General features: G+C 46.2%; 2 protein-coding genes across 10 annotated transcripts in view; both read left to right on the forward strand.

The window, feature by feature from the left end:
* Positions 1–2,608, forward strand: part of ATAD2 (ATPase family AAA domain containing 2) — a 33,421-nt gene extending 30,813 nt beyond the window's left edge. Inside the window, exons 27-28 of the mRNA XM_075415604.1 lie at positions 249–377; positions 1,128–2,608. Of these exons, the coding sequence (XP_075271719.1) occupies positions 249–377; positions 1,128–1,169 (171 nt within the window). The 3' untranslated portion in view covers positions 1,170–2,608. The remainder of the gene's footprint in view (positions 1–248; positions 378–1,127) is intronic.
* A 1,100-nt stretch (positions 2,609–3,708) lies between these two features.
* The window catches only part of ZHX1 (zinc fingers and homeoboxes 1), a 28,094-nt gene continuing 13,134 nt past the window's right edge, over positions 3,709–18,668 (forward strand). For 5 of the 9 annotated variants that reach the window (XR_012763379.1, XR_012763381.1, XR_012763380.1 and 2 more), the window contains exons 1-2: positions 4,201–4,557; positions 4,654–4,759. The gene's annotated coding sequence lies outside the window, so the exon portion shown is untranslated. Of the gene's footprint in view, positions 3,888–4,200; positions 4,558–4,612; positions 4,760–18,668 lie in introns of those variants that run through there. The other 4 variants (XM_075415608.1, XM_075415607.1, XM_075415609.1 and 1 more) reach the window with 4 other exon arrangements.

The following is an 18,668-nucleotide window of genomic DNA, read 5'->3' on the forward strand; positions in this document are numbered from 1 at the left end:
AATGAAATATTGTCTGCAATTTAAGCCATCCTTTTCTCTGAAGTATGAAAAATGAACGCATTTTCTCCAGTTACATCTTGTGAGAGATTTAATCTGTTCTCTGAACTGTCACTCCTATTTTAACAATATAAGAAAGTAGGATGTCACTTGTGTTGTACTGTTATTGTTTAGCTTCTGAAAACATGAAGAGCTTGTTCAAAGGATCCTGTGCTATTCTAAACTTGCAGTTTCCATTTTTTTTTCTTCAGCAACTGCTGCATTTTGTCACTGTGACAACAAAGAACTTCAATATATTTCAGTTGGAAAGACTGTATGCTATTCTCAGTCAGTGCATTTACCGCCATCGGGAAGATTACGACAAAACCGAATTGGTGAAGGTAAATTTTTTTTGTCTTCTAGCCCTTTCTATCACTGTGACGCATGTGTGTGTTACGGGTATGTACTTGTGTGCTCCGGACGTCATGCCTATGTAGCACTACTCTGTACTGCTCAGGTGCCTGTGTTTCGAGACTTTTTCATTTCAGTCTGGAAGAAATTGATCCATATTGCAAAACCATGCTGATTTAATGCTGATGAGTCAAATGCTCAGATCTCTTCCTGTAACAGAGGATTTCTGAGTTGTCAGAACTCGGCAGAAATCTTCCAGAGGCACCCGTGGTCCCAGTCAGGCATTCCCAGTACTGAGGTGATTTAGATGGATTGGATCTTCAGCCTTCCGCTTCAGGATCCTCAGATCCTTGACTGCGCAAGTCAGTCAGGGGCAAGCTCTACCGTACGAAGAGAGAGACTTTAACAAGTCCTTATTCAATGCAGAAAACAGAATTTCCAGCTTTTAGCTGTGGCTTTTCAGGAACTGTCTCCTCTTTCTAATTGGTGAAGCCACTGCTGATACAGATCCCTACGCTCCCTCTGGCCTGCTCTCTAGTTTGGATGCATAAGGATGCGTTTGAAGCTAGAGAGACGCTGGAAGGACAGACACTGTGCTGGTGGTGGGAGCACATGTATTTGCTAAATACTTCTAACAGTTGTATGTATGTACAGATTCTCTATTCTTTTGATGAAGAAATAAACAGGGTGCTTGAGCTTTTCTTCACGCTGACTGCTGGTTTGTCTTTTTTTCTTACTAGGAAATGAAGAAAGAAATTGCAGCCTTCACTCACACTCAGTGATACTTGATTTCAGCAGACTTCAACTCTGGAATGTTTTCTTTTCGTTACACACCGTTTGTTATCTGCAGAATTCAATAGATTACTTCTACATATATATTTATACAGATACTAAATATATCTTAAAATTTATTAAGAAAGCTGAAGTCCTTTGTTTGCATTTATTTGATATTTTTGTGCTATAGCTAGATACATATTTTTATGTGACATCCCGCTATGATTGCCTTTGGAATGCTGCAGACCTGAACATCTCCCAGACATTTCAGTGCTTCTCTTTAGAAGAAAACGATGGAAATCTTGATGAACTTTTATCATTGTTTTTCAGCTTGTGGCGATACATTTTTCTGAAGTGGTCTGTGGTGCTGGACAGTCCACTGCATATTAAATAAAAGTTTTCAACCAATCTCGTTTAGGCGTGTGAAAAGTAAATGCTTTAGAAACCTCTTCATGCAGTTCAGAGGTAATTTCTTTTAATGACCTGGTAGCACCTCAGGTGGCTTTCATAGAATCCACCATCTCAAGATGAGATCTCGGAGAAACCCTTTTTCCACAAACAGAAGAGCTTTTGCGATGGCATATGGTTGCCCGTCAAAGCAACCGGACTTGAAACAAAGCGAGACTGACTGCTGTAACTTTCTGAGGTAAAGCCGAGTCTTGCTTGTAATGGTGACAATCTTCTTGATGCTGGAGGATCGCGTTTGAATATAAATTGTGAGTTGCAGGTCCGGTGGCTTGTAGCAGAGTGCAACTGTAAATAGTTTTCTAGTGACCAGGAGAGAATTCTGTCTATTACATGAAAGGGAATATATTGTTGGTGATAAATATATTTAAGTAAAAGCAAAGCAGTACCCTGTTTTGAAGATGTCTGTATGCCTCTTGAGCAGGGAAATTTTCTCAGTTAATTTGACAGCTTTTTTGAAAAAATTGATAACAGCATAGGCAAAGTTTAATTTTATGAGAATCAAATTTTCTTTCAGTTGCCATAAACTGTGTGGCAGGATCCATGGCTGTTGCGTTAGGCCACCTCACATACGCAAGGTGCGGTGACACTGAATGCCAAACTGTGCAATCCCTCCGTGTGGGCTTGGTTTCTGAGGTGTGTTTCCATTTTCTTTGTTTCTGCTTTGTGTGTTTGTCCAAACATTTGTATACTGTGCAGAATTTTTTCTTCTCTCTGTATGGTTTGGATGTGTATTAATAAAAAAGTAATCACCTTTTTTTTATTTTAATGAAGAGAATTATTTTGATCGTTAAGAACCTTAACAACCAGCATGAGCCTGAAGGCTTTAAAACAAGAACTGTCTGGGAGCAGCTTGCCCCACTCTTGGTGTATTGGTGATATGGCAAGCACAGGAAGAAGAAAAATTACATTGCAAATGTACGTTTTAATGTATGTTGGAAAGGTAATAAAGGAATTAAATGTCATTTTTTTCTTCACTTGATCTTGGCTGTTGTCACTCGTTTCAGGACATGTGGTTTAGCAGGCAGGGTGGTGTTGGGTTGGCGGTTGGACTTGGTGATGTTAGAGGTCTTTTCCAGCCTTGATGACTCTGTGATCTGCAGCGGGGCGGTTTGCTGACCGTGCTCCCCAAGGTCACAGTTGGAGAAGCTGAACCAGAGCGACAGCGTGGGGACGAGGAGCCAGAACCGCTCCTGGGATCCAAACTTCTGCTCCTCAAAGCTTTGATCAGACTCCTTCCTGGCACCAGTCTCGACAGGAGACTGTACCTATACAGGTTTTTTTTAAATTATTTTATAATTGTGTAAACCTTGATCTTCCATGAGCAAGCATTAACTGTGAACCCTGAACGGTTCCCACAAGCACCATCTTTGTTTTCTTAAGAAAAATAATCCTCATTTAGTGTCTGGACCAAACCTGGCCAACAATGCTGAAAGCAGCAGTGAGCAGAAGCACAGCATTTTTGACAAGTACGCAGCAGGAGCCAACACGAAACACTGGCTGGACTATCTCTGTACGTGCGAAGGGAAGAGGTCCCCTCTCTCCGAGTTCTGTAACTACACGAAAACAGAGGGCGTCTGTGGGGTTTTTTTCCCCTCAGAGCCGCCCCTTCAGCGTTCGCTGGCCACCGGTGCGGGGCTCCGGCGGCGATGCCCCCCTCAGCGACAGCCCGGGCCGCCTCAGGGAAGGAGCCTCGGGGCCGGGGCCGAGCTCAAGACCCGCCGGGGAGCGCGGCGGGAGGGTCCAGCACGGAGGCGAAGTTCGCCGGCAGCGGAGTGGGCTGCGAGGGCGCCGCCGGCACCTACCGCCCGCCGCCCCGTTCCTCCCCTCCGCAGCCGCTCCCTAAGGGCGAGGAGCCGCCGGCGAGCGCGGGGCCAGCCTCCGCGGCCCGCTGCCGCCTCGGCGGGGCAGGTCCGCCCTCCGGCGGGGGTCCGCCGCCTGACGGGCGGGGCGGCGGAGCGGCTCCTCCCCCGCTCCCGCTCCCTGCCAGGGAGGCCGAGGCCCCGGCCGCCGCTGCCCGGCCTCCCCGCGCACCCGCCCCGGGGCAGCGAGGCGCCGGGAGGATGCGAGTGGGCGCCGCGGGCGGCGGCGAGGCGAGGGCCCGGGCGGCCGGCGGCGTTGGGAGTTCCCGGCTCAGCCGCCGCCCCCCCGCCCCACAAGAAGTGCAGTAGTTTGTGAAACGCAAGATGGCGGCGCGGCCGTGAGCGAAGGCGGCCGGCGGGCGGGCGGAGGGGGGGGGCGAGGCGGAGCGGCGCCCTCAGGTAGGGGCTCGCGCCTCCCGCCGCCGGCGCGGGCGGGGAGGGGAGGGGAGGGAGGGGGCTCTCGGCGCCGGGAGGGCGAGTCCTCGGGGAGGCGTGCCGCCCGCCCGCCCCCGCGTCCCCCCGGGCAGCGGCCAGGTGCTCTCCCGGCGGGGCCGGGGCAGCGCCTCTCCCCGGGGCGAGGGCGGCTCCTGGCCGACGGGGGCGGGCGGGCCGAGCCGGGCCCGGCGGGGTGGGCGCGGTGGGCCGGCCGCGCCCCGCCCGCCTCCCTATTGTCTGGCGGCGGCCGGGGGGGAGCTGGGGGCGGACACTTTGGCGCGGGCTGCTGCGTGCCCCCGGGCCCGGAACCCCTCGCAGCTGCGGACCGTCCGTCCCCCTCCCTCCCCTCCTCCTTCCCCGTCCGTCCGTGCCTCCTCCGCGCCCGCTGCGGAGCCGGGAGCCGGTGCGCGGCTCCGCTCGGCGCCGGGCGGGGGAAGATCCCTCCGACTCCGGTTCCCCCGCCGGGAAGGGCGCTCGAGAAGTTCGGTCCCGGCGCGCCCCGGGGGAGCGGGCGGGTTCCGGCCCGGTGCCGGCGCTCGGGCCGCCGGAGGGGCGAGCTGAGGGCGGCCGGCGAGCCATGGAGTTCTGGCCCCGGAGCGGTCTCGCCTCCCGTGGCGCGGCGGAGCGGCGCGGGGTACGGGCGGGCGGGGCTGGGGACGCGCCTGGGTTCCTCCGGGGGGTGCCCGGGGTCTCGGGGCGCGCTCTGACGCTGGGCTCTCCCCTGGGTCAGGGCATGCGGCGCTGGAGACCGGCACCGGCCGCGCTGAGCCCCGCCATGGAGGCGGTGCTGGGTCGCTGAGAGCGCTCCGAGGGTCTGCGGCAGCGACCGCTCTCCGGTAGGTGCCGGGGCTGGGTTTCGGGGCGGCGTGGGCAGGTCGGGCGGGAGGACGGAGAAGGTGACTGTGGGCGCGGCGTCCTGCGGAGAGGCGAAGGCTGAGGCGGCTCTGGGCTGGGAGCCGGAGCCGGGGCCGCTGGCTCTGCAGCCGGAGGGGTCCGGAGGGTGCGGGGGGTCAGAGCGCGCGCGAGCCTCCTGAGAAATAAAAAGCGGCTTTTGCTGTGAGACTTGGAGGTGAAAACAAACGCTCCCCGAAAGGTAGGAATGAGAGGGGAGTTTTGACGGCTGTGCTGTGGGGTTTGACCAGTCTGGTTTCAGGGGCTGCCCTGAACTGGGACTGCGGGGAGCGAGCAGGCAGTGTGTAGAAAACCCGCTTGTTGCTGTCCGCAGGCGTTGCCAGCAAGGCAGTCTGTTCCGCTTGTGTGGTGAAATGAATTCCCCTGAGCCCATCAGAAGTAGATGCCGTTTTTTATAACTGGAATGATTTGCTTCTAACTAGCTTTGCTAGGGTGAAAAGCCCTCTGCTATCGCATTTGGGTAGCGCATATGTATACCGTGGCTGTCCCCGAACTTGTCTTGGTAAAGCCCGGCAGCCTGAGGCAGAGCTTTTCTCTGGGTGAGAGACGCTTTCCTACCCTGGTAATGTTTCTGGGGACTCTGCTGGGCGATTTGCTCCCTTGCAACACCCTGGATGACCTGGGCGTGCTTTAGCTGGCTCCCGTGTCCTGATGTCCAGGCTTGACTGCTGTCATTTATCACTGTTGGTTATGACTGGAATGGACAAGATTTCTCACCGCGTACCAGTACGTGGTTGGAGGCTGTTAGAGCTGTGTGTTGAACAGGTCTGCCTTCTGCAGATTTCTCGGTCCTGAAGAATTTCTGTCAAACAGTGGACTTTGTGCAGTTGTTGGGATTGCTTTTGTTCCTGATGTACCGAAAAGAGTGTTCTTGTGTCTTTCGCTTCGCTGAGCAGTCTGTAGCGTTTCACTGAAGCTCATGGCTATCCCTGAGCTTTCCCCCTGGTTTTCCCGCCTTGGTTTATATGTAGTCTGAGGGAAAGGATTACGTTTTGGTCAACGTTTTCATCTAGTTATGATTAATGTTGGTGACCCTTTTGTTTGGATGTGACTTCAGAAGAGTCTTACTTAGAAAATTGTCCTCTGAAGTCAGATTCTTCCCTCAAGTTTGAGTTCAGGATTTTTTCCAGCTTTCTGAAACTGGACCTTTAAAGCCCCAAGAACATGGAAATGAGATTGAATTATATTTGCATGGAATAAATATACCCAAGGCGCAATCAGTTGTAGCTAAGTGATGGCTGATCTTTGTTGTGGTGATCAGTTCCTCTTTACCTGTCCAGCTGAGGTCAGTCAAGAATTCCACAGTGTCAAACGCAGTATTTTTATGTTTTTGAATTGTTAGAAATCCTGAGGCTGTGGCAAAACTAAAAGAATGATCTTTTCGTTGTCTGTTGTGTGTGATAACAGTTTTTGGGGTCGTGGAGTGGGGGAAGGTTCTGAAAATTTCCAGCTCAGTGCACGGAGGTGGTGGTCTCTTCTGTGTGTTAATGGTCAATACTCCCTCTCCTTGCGCTTTAGATGTGAGCTCATTGATCCATAAATTCCCGAGATGGTTTGCCTCCGAGTTGTCAGTGACTTGTAAACAAGTGATGCCATTTTTCATATAGTACCCTTTCCCCTTTTTTGTGTGTTTACTTGCAATTTCCTAAATAGTGGGCAAGTAGCATCACCTCTGCTGAATATGTACCCTCAAGAATACAATTTTCTGTTGTTACTACTTAAGTTTCTAACCTTGTCAGATTAGGCATTAAACCAGCTTCTTTCTTCAGGCTGTCGAAGGGTTGTGATTGCTTATGTTTTCAGCATCATTAATTCCAATTTATTGTCTCTATTCCAATTTACCTTCTCTCCTTTTTTCTTTCTTTTTTTGATTTTTTTTTTTCTGGCTAGTTCAGGACCTTCACAAATATTCAAACCACTTTGCTGCTGCATAAGCAGTTGTTTCTTTTTTTGTGGAGGTGGAAACCACCGAAAATGATACATTTCCTTATCCTGTACCAGCCAGATGGCATTTCATAATGGTGTGCCTTGCATCACTTGAACGGATGGTTCATTTCCAGTTCTGTTGCCTTTCTATCAAGGAACTGGAAAGAACTTCAGAAGGTCCATTCAGGTCTTTTTCGTATCCTTCTGCGTGTGCCTAACGGGTCTAAAGGAACTCAGTATATTAAAAAATGATCCGAGGGCTGGAACACCTCTCCTGTGAGGAAAGGCTGAGAGAGCTAAGGGCTGTGCAGCCTGGAGAAGAGAAGGCTCTGAGGAGACCTTAGTACAGCCCAGAAATTCTTTACTGTGAGGGTGGTGAGGCCCTGGCACAGGTTGCCCAGAGAAGCTGTGGCTGCCCCCTCCCTGGCAGTGTTCAAGGCCAGGTTGGACGGGGCTTTGGCCAACCTGGTCTGGTGGGAAGTGTCCCTGCCCTTGGCAGGGGGGTTGCAATGAGATGATCTGTGAAGTCGCTCCTGAGCCAAATCATTCTGTGATTCTATGACTTGCAAAGAACAGGCTTCAAATTGTGTTTGGATCCATTGAAGAAAGTGAGTGTGGTATTTTAGGTTCACTCTGTGCAACTTGGCCCTTCCACAGTGGCATTTTGCAGTCTGTTGCTCACCTGCCTTGTCCGTTGGGCTCCCTAGGAGTTGAAGGAATCGAACACGATGCCAGGGGACCGACAGTTAGAAGGCGTTGCTGGAGGAAGCCTTGAAGGCTGGCAATTTTGCTTAAACAGTGGGCAGACAGAACTGTGTAATGAGGCGTGCCTAACACCAGCCCTCGCTCTTTGGCAAAGCCAGCATCGTTCTGTGAGGGCTGTGCGTGCCAAATTCACCCCCCAGAGAGGAGGACAGAAATGAGCTTTTGAACTTCCTAATGGTTGTGGTGGAAGTTCCACGTGTTCAGCACCCTGACCCTTCAAAGCATGCTGTGAGCCATATATGTTGGATGGGCAGTAGCCGTTAGCTTACAGTGAATACTGTGAATTAGGCAATCGTTTGATATAGGTTTTAAGGCTTGTTTTCTTGTTCAAAGGTTAGGTGTGATTATTTTAACATTTTCTGACATTACAACGGTGCTAGGAACTTCATAGATGGAAATGCACGTTTGTATAGTCTGAGGCAGTCTTGGTAGAGGTCTCAGCTTGGCTTTCCTGAAAATTGAGATGTATTAGCCTAATCAAAACGTGGTACTAAAGTGATTGCCCTCCTCCCTGTGTACAGTGGAAAGACGGGCTTCGTATGTCAAAATGCTGTTGATTTGAAAACTCTCCTACTGGCTCTATGCATGGGTGTAAGGCTCTGTTTTGGTCATTAGATCAAAATGAGATACAGGTATGTTGTATGTTTTAAAAAGAGTAAAAGGGACATAATGGGGAAGGAGTTGGGGAAAAAGTTATTACTGCCTGGCATGTTGAAGACTGGTGGTTGAACCTCAGTTACAGCTGTGTGCTTCTTCCGAAAGTCCAGATTCCTAGTTAATCTTTAAAATACTTTCAAAGTAGAAAAATACCGCCTTTTTATACACAGGTGAGCTGCCTTCAGCAGTGTGAGTTGGAGCTGAGAGTGCACTGCAGATCAGAGCTGTATCAGGAGTAGGTAGGCACTTGGCAGCCATTGCCAGGTGAGCTAGATGGAGCAAGGTGCGAAAACTCAGGGGGTTCTGTTTCTCCGTAGGATTCTCAGCAAGATGAAACGTGTTTGTAGCTTTGGTGAAATTTTTGGAGCATTCAGCACTGCACAACATCCAGCCTTGTTTGTGATGATGAATGCTTATGGCTCTCTGTCCTCCAGACTTCTCAGTGGGGATCTGGACTGACAAAAGGTTCACCATACTTGGGGCGTCGTGTGAGGTCAAGTTTTTTGTGCATGGATCAGTGTGAGGAATTGGTGTGTGTACAAGATCCCTGCTGGCATTGTAGGTTCCTGTTTAGATAGGATGCAGACCCATACAACTTCACTCCTTGTATCTTGTTAGTATATTTCAGGTTTGACTTCTTAATAAGTTTTACTGATGTTTGTTGGAGAAGTTTGTGGGTGAGTAGAGAACTAGGTTTTTTATTTCATTAAAAGAAAGAAGATGGAAGGAGACTTTTTATTATTTGGTGAGATTATTGCAACTTTGGGTGTTTTTTCTTACAGTCCACAAACATTCATTTTAAATCTGATTCTTGACAAGTAGTGCCTTTTTTTTTTCTTTTATTTCGCTAGTTCTTTGGTTCCTCCAGGAGAAAAATAAGGTCTTGTTAATACCAGCTGTTTGTTTCTTTTGGGGAAAGGAGGGAAGTAGTAAGGCAAAAGGAGTAATATTGAAGTAAAGTAAGTCTACTCTTTGCACACATAGTAAAGTCACATGTGCACATCCTTTAAAATGCATATATTAATCATCATACATAGTGTTCAGAGAGGGAGAAATTTTATGCTACTGAATACACTGAAATTTTACTTCAGAATCCTTTGCTTCGACAGCTTTTCAGTATGTTAATATTTGCATGAAGGATGACAGTGCGAACACCGTACCCTGTGGTCACACATGCTTACTGACGAAGAGCAAGCAGTACTTTTACTGCGGTTTAAGCCAAATGCATATGGGCACGAGCTAGTTCTAAGGGCAGAATTTGCGGGTCTGTGCTCCTTTATACCAGCGAATGTCCTATTTTTGGATGTAATCCTCACCAAATCACTATCTGTGAATTACTGAAGAGGAGCCCTCTTCCTTACCGGGCAGTGTTGAAGTCCAGATGCTGCAGAGACCTGACTGGAGAGAGAGACGGGCTGAGGGTGAGAGCTGATCGGAGGACTGGGACTAAAGATTGCTTTGCACCAGGGTCAGCTTCTCTGCACCGCTGTGTGTGGAAGGGTTCAGTCGTTTCCACTCTAAGCAGTGAAATAAAAAGCTCAGTCAGCCATTTCATCTTGAGATACCCCGCCCTCCAAAACAAATATTAAAAAGAAAATGTAGGTTTTGGCCCTTGCATATCCCAGTGATTTCCACTGATTAAGCTGATGCTTGTAGTTGGGATCTAGAAAGGCCATGTTTTGCAAAATGTAAATATCTTTTAATTCAGTGGAGGAAGTTACAAGATTTGTATAGTCCCTTTGGTGTTTTATTTAACCCAATAACTGCTTGAGAGGGAAAGAGTCTGTTTAGTTTGCCTTTGTCCTAGATTCGGTTTTAATATCTAATGTTTAAATGAAGGGGGGTTGATCTTTATTCTTAATGATTCATGCTGCCTCAAAGCACAGTGGTTTCTAGTTGTGTGCTGCCTTTCCCACTGGGGGATGCAAACAAAAGAACAATAATTTCAGACTCCTCCTTCAGTTTCCAAGAGAACCTTAGCTGCTCAGGGATAGCTTTGAATTTTAAAAGCATTTTTCTTCCAAATTATGTATTGATTGCACATAAAATAGCAGTGCTGTAATACGCAATTTAAAACAAATGCAGGATGGTGCTCATTTGCTTTTAATGCTGTTTTTTCCAGCAGAAAAACAAAAAGTGGATTCTGTTCCCATAAACCAGTCTTGCAAAATCCTTACAAACATTTATTAGTCTAGACACAAAATATTCTCACCCGGCCTCTGCTTCATGATGGTAAAAAAAAAAAAAAGGCAAGCTAATATTGTACTTGGCTGTCAAAAAAGGGAAAGAAGGAAAAAGAAAAACAAGGCAGCTTGCCCCAGGCTAGTGAACCAGTAACATTTTGCTGGGGCTGCCTACAACAACAGATGCATCTTGTTCCCATGAGGTTTCCAGGCCTGCCTATTCTCTTATGCTAAACTTGGACACTCTCGTAAACATTCTCTTTGAGTACCACACCCCAGTCATATCCTGGGCTCTTTTAATTTGGTTGATTTAATAATGACATGAGACGTAGTTGTCTTGCCTCTCCTTACCAGTCTTTGTATTCTCCTGTCTCTCTCCAGATACCATTTAACTAATGTATTAATTCAAAAGGAATCTTTATATATGGGAACTGGAGTAATGGATAGAAATCAGAACGGTTTAAAATAGGTGATCTAATCACAGTTTAAATCTGCATGTAGGGAACCTTGATTTAAATTATTTCTTCTGATCTTGATTTGCATTTGTGCTTTTGATAACTTGCATAGATGGCTAATGAGTCTCATCGTTTGTTATCGTGGTAGTTTGCAGTGTTTTGTTTTGTAAAGGGATTAAATTATATCGGTGAGTATTTTATTTTATCAGCCCTTTAACTCAACATGCACTCAGAGTATTAATTCTTTTTGTCATTTTCTTAGAAAACAGTGGATTACGCGTGTTGTGTTTTTCAGCTAATGATTAGTTCCTGTTATTCCCGATTTATGTCAAACTGCATTTCATTGGAAATTAAAATTTAATTAAAAATACCCCTAAACAGCATAACATGTCTGTATTATTAAACTACTGTAAATCAGTAAAATATGTAAGAATACATTTATCCAAGCATGACTGTTTTTTTTAATCCTATGGATATATGAGACAAAATATGATACTTCTTTATACTTACTAGATAAAATTTATTGTTTCTGTGCTGACGTATCCATGTCTGTTAAGATTTTAGCCCTGGCAGAGCTCGTGCTCAAACATGAATTTGAGATCTTGCACAAAAAACAACCTGTCCATCTTTTTCAGCTTTGAGGCAGGACACTTCTGTCATTCAGCAAAGAATGCGTATCTTCACTCAGTGCAGGTGTCTGCAAAGTGTGTGTCTGTGTATAAGGTTAGTCACTGACTGCTACTAATTCAGTGTTTTCACCAAGAATTTCCCACTTTGTTAACTAAGACAACTTGCTTCTAAAGAAAAGTAATTACATGAACTATAACTGTCCAGTTTAATACTGATTTTTTTTTTTTTCTCGGTACTTTTATCCCATTAAGAAGAACTTACCTGTTTACAGTCAGAACAGTATTTGAGGCAGTCATCGGTGCTGCTGATGAGGATGACTGGTTTAATGTTGGTAAATTAGATAGGTGTTACTCATATGAGGGAATATGTTCTTGGAACACTAATGGGAATTCACAAAGTGTTTATGACTAAAACTGATTTTGACTTTCCTACTCCAGATAATAGGAGGGTTAAACAAAATACTGAGTCTTCTCTTCCTCCCCTGCCCCAACTCTGATGCTGTCCTGTTTTGGTCTGTGTAATTGTTTTTAGGCTTTTCTCTTGTTTCTTAAATGTGTGTTTATCAACACATACGGTATTTTTAAATAAAATTCTACTGCCCTTTAAATCAGTGAGAGTATGATTTTGACCCTGGGATAGTTATGTAGCTTTAAACTACCTATATATTTTAAAACAGAGCAGATGCATTTTTTGATGGTGTTGAATGCAGAAAAGGAGGCAGCCCCTCATCGGTTCATTTTGAGCACAGTGTGTTAGTTAACAGCGTACTTTCCACTCAAATCCTGTTGTACTAATTTTCCACCGTTATACTAGCACGTGAGAGATGAAAAGTGAAACCGGGTAGTCTGTTTTCGGCAATCCTCTCTCCCACTTCCCTGCCAGGATGAAGCATCAGAGGTTTGTGTTTCTCCTGCAAGAGCTGCTGATGTGACAGGCAGCTCCAGCAGAGCAGGGCAGAAGGTGCAGCCTCCGGCTCGCCCCGGCTGGTGGTTCCCAAACTGGGGGTTGTCCTCTCGAGCAGGGCTCTGAGCTGTGAGGAGTGGTCACTTCTCTGGTGGAAAGTAAGTCACGGAGGTGAGGTTTCCAGTCCAAGTTTCGGGCATCAGCCTGGGTGACAGAGGAGCAGGGAACCAGTCTGGTGGCAAACTTGATGCTTCTTGCTGGGTTGCGTTGCAGCTGCATTGAAGGCCTCCGTTTAGGTGAGCTGTGTGGGGCAGCGTCAGGCTGTTGCTGGGCTCCTGGTCAGGCAGCACTTGTGAAGTAGAACACGCTCAACATGGTAACTGCAAGCCTCTGGCTCCCTGGGCCGTGGGATACGTGTTCTGGCCTGCTGACTCTAAGACTCTTCATTACTCTGTGATAACTTGAGTACACAGTCATCCCTCTGACTCCTGCAGGTGACCATACTTTGAGATTCAGCTTTTTATTCCGCATGTTATACTTGGAAGGCTCTGTAGTCCCCTGTCTTTGACCTTTTTTGTCACTGGACTGATTGGCAGTAAACGATGTTTATCCACTCCGTGAATGCATGATGGCGGGGGGGAGAGGGGGGATCAGTCTTTGTCGCATGCAGAATAAGACATTATCTCCCACAGAAATCAGCGGGAGGATCCGAGTCGTACAGTACAGTACTCAGCAGGGGGGTGGAGTCAGGTCACTGTTGCAAATAAAAATGCTTTGCTTTTTGCAAAGGTTAACTTGGTACTCAGTGGTATTTTATGAGATAGTTGAGACCTGCAGCGAGCGTTTATTCAGCCAGCGTGGGCCACCCTCCTTCCTTTTAGTTATAAGCAGAAACATCCCAAAATGCTGGGGAGAAAAATTATAGTAGAAGGGACTTTGGGAGATCATCTAGTCCAGCCTCCTGCTCAAAGCAAAGTTAACCGTGAGGATACAGGGTCTCACCAAGTTTTGAAAACTTACAAGGGTGGAAATTCCTTAAAAGTTCCCAGCAGATCTCCGCAACCTCTCCAGACAGTTGGTTGCAGTCCCTTGCGAGCGGTGAGATGCTCCAAAAGTGACATTCGTCTGTAGCAGACCAAGAGTCTGTTGGTGTTGCAGTGAGAGGCAGGTAAACCTGAGCTAGCTTGACAGTCTCACCTGGTCCTGGCAGCAGTTTAGTGCTGCACTGGGAATACTGGCACTTAAAGGCAGTGACCAAGTACCCTGAATACGGAGAGGAAAACTTAGACGTTGTATTTGTTTTGTGAAAGTGCTGCTGTGTGGCCAGCATTGGTTGGATCACGTCAGAGAATAACATCCTGAAAAACTCATGTAAGATCAGCTGTGCTTGCAAGCATGACCACAAAATTTTTCTGCATCTCTCTAGTACGGAGGAGTCTGTCAGTGGGGACTGGGTGAATTCTTGGTTTTGTCTGTCCTTAGTTCATGTGATTCAGCTTATAACTGTAAAGCTGTGACATGACCGTGCAAGCGTTCTGGAGCCACATTAAAAAAATAAAAAACTTTTAAAATATCGGCTCCAAAGTCACATTTTCTTACTTCCTAAGTGGAGAAGCAAATCACGTGGCAAAGAAAATAAAGGACTTCTTATGCATTCTGCACTCCTTGACCTTCTCACAAGGTGGAGGCAGACCTAAGAGGCTGGAGGAGGCTTTAAGGAGGGTGTGGGGTGGGAAGCAGGTGGTTCCAGGGCATGCAGAAGAGGTTCTGAGGAAGCATGTGTGAGCAGAAGCCCATGCTGGCCTGAGTGATAGAGGGGGCTCTTAAGGAGTAGTTGCAGCCTTGATAATGTGCCTTGAAGTCTTCACCCTGACGTGCGCTAACCTAGGCCCACGCAGTAGAACTGGTAATTTTTTTTGCTTTTCAAGTGACACTCCAAATGCTTGTTTTTTCCTCATTCATAAAACACTGGCTTATAAAAACACTGGGTTTACACACATTTCTTTCAAGTATTTTGGGATCCTTTACAAGTTACTTAAATTACTGGTCTGTATCCTGGTGTGTGCAGGTCTGCGTGTACATGTGGAGCATGCAGCAGTGTGTGTTAGTGTCACCTGGTGAGTCCATTGTAAGTCCCTGTTTTCAGTTTCTTATGATTGTTGAAATGAGAATTTCTCACACATTGTTTCTGTTTGGAGACTGCTTTTGTTCTCTGTTCATTGATCTTTGGGGAACATTCAGCTGGTTCAAGAGCAAAATTAACAGGGAGGAGGGAAGCAAGCAGGGAGAGAGAAGCAATCTCGATGTAAAAGCTGTATTAACTTTTTTTTCTGAACAGCTCTGTGCCTCAGGGATTTGACATAGGGACTTGAAATTTGGCAAGGATCTAGCCCTGAGGTCTGAGAAATGCATTCTGCTGTTTAAAAAAAAAAAAAAAAAAAATTTGGCAGAGTTATGAGTCATAGTGTATCACCACCTTAGAGTAGGTAGAATTTGCAGGATGTTTCTTTACTTGCTCTCGATCATAAGTTTATGTCCATCGTGCGCACTTGCAGGCTGCTTTAAACCACCTGTATTAAGTGGATTCTCCTCTTCTATCTCTCTAGGGTATTGTATTGGCGTGAATCAGTGTAGTCCTTCAATTGCTGCTGCTTCTTGCGCTCCTGCAAATGCCCCTGGCCTAGCAGGAGCCTTGGGAGCTGGTAAGCCCTGAGACCTAGTCGCACTTGTTGAGGGGTAGAGAGCTCCTAAGACTGTTAATTGCTGTGGAGAAGTTATTTTGCTGCGGTGACAAGCAAATATTAATGAAAGCAGATAGCAGCCGATTTGAAATCTGGTTTCCAATGTGACGAGGGCGCGTACAGTTAGTTGCAGTCAGTGGAGGAGGGGAGGAGGAGAAGGAGACAATCTGTGCTGAGCTGTGTCACCTTTAAAAGCGCGGGGGTTCCTGCATAGCACGAGGGATGATTAGAGAATGAGTCGGGCTATCTGGTGAAGGAGACCATCTGTAGGACTGCTGCTTCGGTCTCTGAAGAAGCTGAAAGGTGTCTGGGGACACAAACTCGGGGAAGCGAAAGGAAGGTCTTGTACTTCCAGCACTAGACTAGGGCCTGGGAAAATGAAGGTCTCTAGAAATCTTTTCACTGGGGGGAAAAAAAATGCAGATTCAAGTCGAAAGGAACATTTTGTGAAATCATGTCTGTGCCAGATTGTTTCGTTTTAAAGAAGGAAATACCAGGGGAATAAAACCTTTTGTTTTTCATGTTTTAAGGAGAAACTTTTTTTGATAAACCATTTCTTAAATGAATCCTTTTTTACTGTTCTGTTTTTTTTAAAAGCCTGTATGAAACATTTTGGGGGTTGAATTAAATGTTTATTCACCCCAAAATGCATTTAAAAATCTTTCATATTAGTAATTGATTTCTTCCTGCTTTCCTTTTTCTATGTAACAGCACAGCAAGCAAAACAAAACAGAGCTGTAACTATGCGAAAAAAAAGTATCCCTAACTGCTGACATTGATAAGCATTTACATAAGTCTCATACTCACTTTCAGTGCAGAGATGTCTGATGTTGAAAGTACTGAGGGCTAACAGTTTGAATTGAACACTTTAGAGGTCAAAAAAGAAAGACCTGTCTGTGTGAGGTTTAGCTGCCAAGGTGACCGGATCGCGTAGAAAAGACACGCTTTTGTGACTGAGGAGCAGAGACACGCAGCATGTATGTTAAAGGTATTTCTTCATCAGTGCACCCGTGATTACTAAGTACTTGTCCGGTTTGATCGGTAGCTTCTATATGATCAGACATAAAAACTGGGTATGGCTGTGTGTGTCAAAAGCAGTGGCACAAGTTACTGCGCTCACTGTAGAGGTGCCTGGAGGGTATCTTGTAACAGAGAACGATAATCTAGGTCACTTAGTGGTCACTTCTGGCCTGAAATTCTGGAAATCTACTTTGATCTGCCTGTTACCTGTTAAAGCCAGTGGGGATAGGAGGTAACCGAGAAACTCCAGTTGCCTGTCCTGTGGCAGGCTCCTTTCAGCCTCCGCCGGGCTCCGTGTCTGCTTTGCAGTGCTCCAGTCCGGGTCTGGCTTCGGCGTGCCCCGAAGCTGCGTGTGGGCAGGCAGCATAGCAGCTTTTGGTTCGTGCCTCCCTCGCCGCAAGTTGTGATGCGGCAAGGACCCAAAACGTGCCCTTATCTCTGCAGCACACGTGAAGTCCTGCTGACGCCAGTTTGAGAAGTTTCACTCCTGTGTTGGATTAGAACTGGACCTCATTTTAAACCGGGAATCAAATGTGAATCTTGCAGGATTTAGATAGAGATTTGGCTTTATTTTGGAGTCGTAAGCAGCAATGCCCTTGAACTTCTCAGATAATGAACAACTGAAGAAAACAGCACTATAAAAGAAAGTCCTTCACCCTTCTCGCGGAGAGGCAGCACAGATCAGAGCAGATTAGCCTATAGGGAGCTCTGCACAGAATAGTTTTTGACATGGATACATCTACTCTGAATAAATGGTAATAGTTAGGAGGAGGATAAACAAAAGTTCAGCAACTGCGTATTGTCGTGGATTAATCAGATGCTATATGGAGAAGACAGAACGTTTTCTGTGTTCAGAGAGATCATAGGCAATTTGTAATCAAGGTGATCTTAAAAGTTGAAGCAGTTTCTACTGCATCACCTTCTCCTGAGCCACCCTGTTTGTGCATATTCTTAAAATCACATTACATGGGTTTGGATTTTTTGTTGGCATGCTTTTCCTGCATGCTGGATGGAAGGGTCATACAGCAAGCAGGGAAAAAAGCCTTTTCATAAAGCATGCAACCTGAACAGACAGTGAACATTTTCTGTATAGTCATTTATTTTCTTGCTGTATCAGCTACTCCTGTTTGGGGGAGCGAAGGAAGAGGTGGGTAAAAATTTGTGCTACAAACGGGTTCTTCTACGTGTGCCTTCTGCTGTCAAACCTTTGTCTTTTCCTGCTTAAACTGTAGTCAAAGGGGCAGAAGGTTCCTTCCTGCATTTAGAAAATATTTATAGAAGTCTTTATCCAAAACTACTATAGAGGCAAATTTAAATGTTGAATTCCACTCTGTAATAAATCTGTCTTAATATAATTATTAATGAATTGGGGTTATTAACTGTTTATGGTCCGTTTCTGAAGAGCAGTGTCCTGAGCAATTGCCTGCTCAAAGATAAAATAGAAGATCCTGGACCTTCAAAAAAGTATACCTGCACTTACTTTTTTATGTTCCTGGAAAAATAGCTGTTTCTTGGGCTGGTTTTGGTAGGAATGTCAATTGGATGAAAATCCAAAGTAAAATTACAGAAGGAGATTGCAGTGATGAATGTCTTGAGAGATGAGAAGTGCAACTAATTGAAAGTTTTTCTCAGATTCTTTCACTGAAAAATGCTGCTTTTGACATAAAGCAAACACCTGGAATATTTCATTACAAACCAGACTGCGTAATATGGTGCCAATTTTAACAGCGAGGGGTAAAAATACAGTCCAGATAAGCCCAGAAAATTTCAAACAATACTAAGCCATGTATTTGACCCTAAGGTATGTAGGGGACAAGCCAAAGCAATCTCTGAACCATTAGTGATGATCTTCAGGAATTCGTGGAGTGTGGGGGGAGGTCTCAGCGGACTTGAGACAGGCAAACATAGTACCTAGTCTTGAATGAGGGAGAGGCGTGAGCAGAGGAGGAGGACACGCAGGGAATCACAGATTGATTAATGGGATCTTCATTCCCAGGATGACACAGGAAGAATTTACTAAAAATCAGTCTATAGGAATCTGTAGAATTGTAACAAGATTCTTAAGAAGGTGGATTTGTCAAAACCAAACTACGTCAAGCCAATCTGATTTCAGTTTTTGCTGGAGTAATTGGCCTGCTGGACCAGGATGTTGCAAAGCTTACTGAAGTCAAGGTACACGGCAAGGTCCCACATGCATTCCTGTGAGCACTACAGGAGAGGTGTTCTAGAGGAACTGAAGTACAAGGGTGACGCATAATTGGTTTGATAAACTACTTTGAGTGTTGAGTTTTCACAATCCCTTGGTAAACTGAGAGAACATGTCAAGCGGGGTGCTACAGATGGAATAATCCCCTGAGTGCCGAGGAGGAGGGAATGAAGGTTTCTGTGAAGTCTGTAGAGGAAAGAACGCTGGGAAGGGTTGCAAGCATCTCGCTTTGTTGAGATTTTAGTGAATGCTGTCGTAGCTCTTTGTAGCCCCCAGTTAAACAGGATTTTGAAATCACAGCATCCTTTAAAGAAGAGCCTTACATGTAGTCAGAAGAGCATAGGTGC

This window comes from Opisthocomus hoazin, chromosome 3, assembly GCF_030867145.1.
Source record: "Opisthocomus hoazin isolate bOpiHoa1 chromosome 3, bOpiHoa1.hap1, whole genome shotgun sequence".
Taxonomy (NCBI): domain Eukaryota; kingdom Metazoa; phylum Chordata; class Aves; order Opisthocomiformes; family Opisthocomidae; genus Opisthocomus; species Opisthocomus hoazin.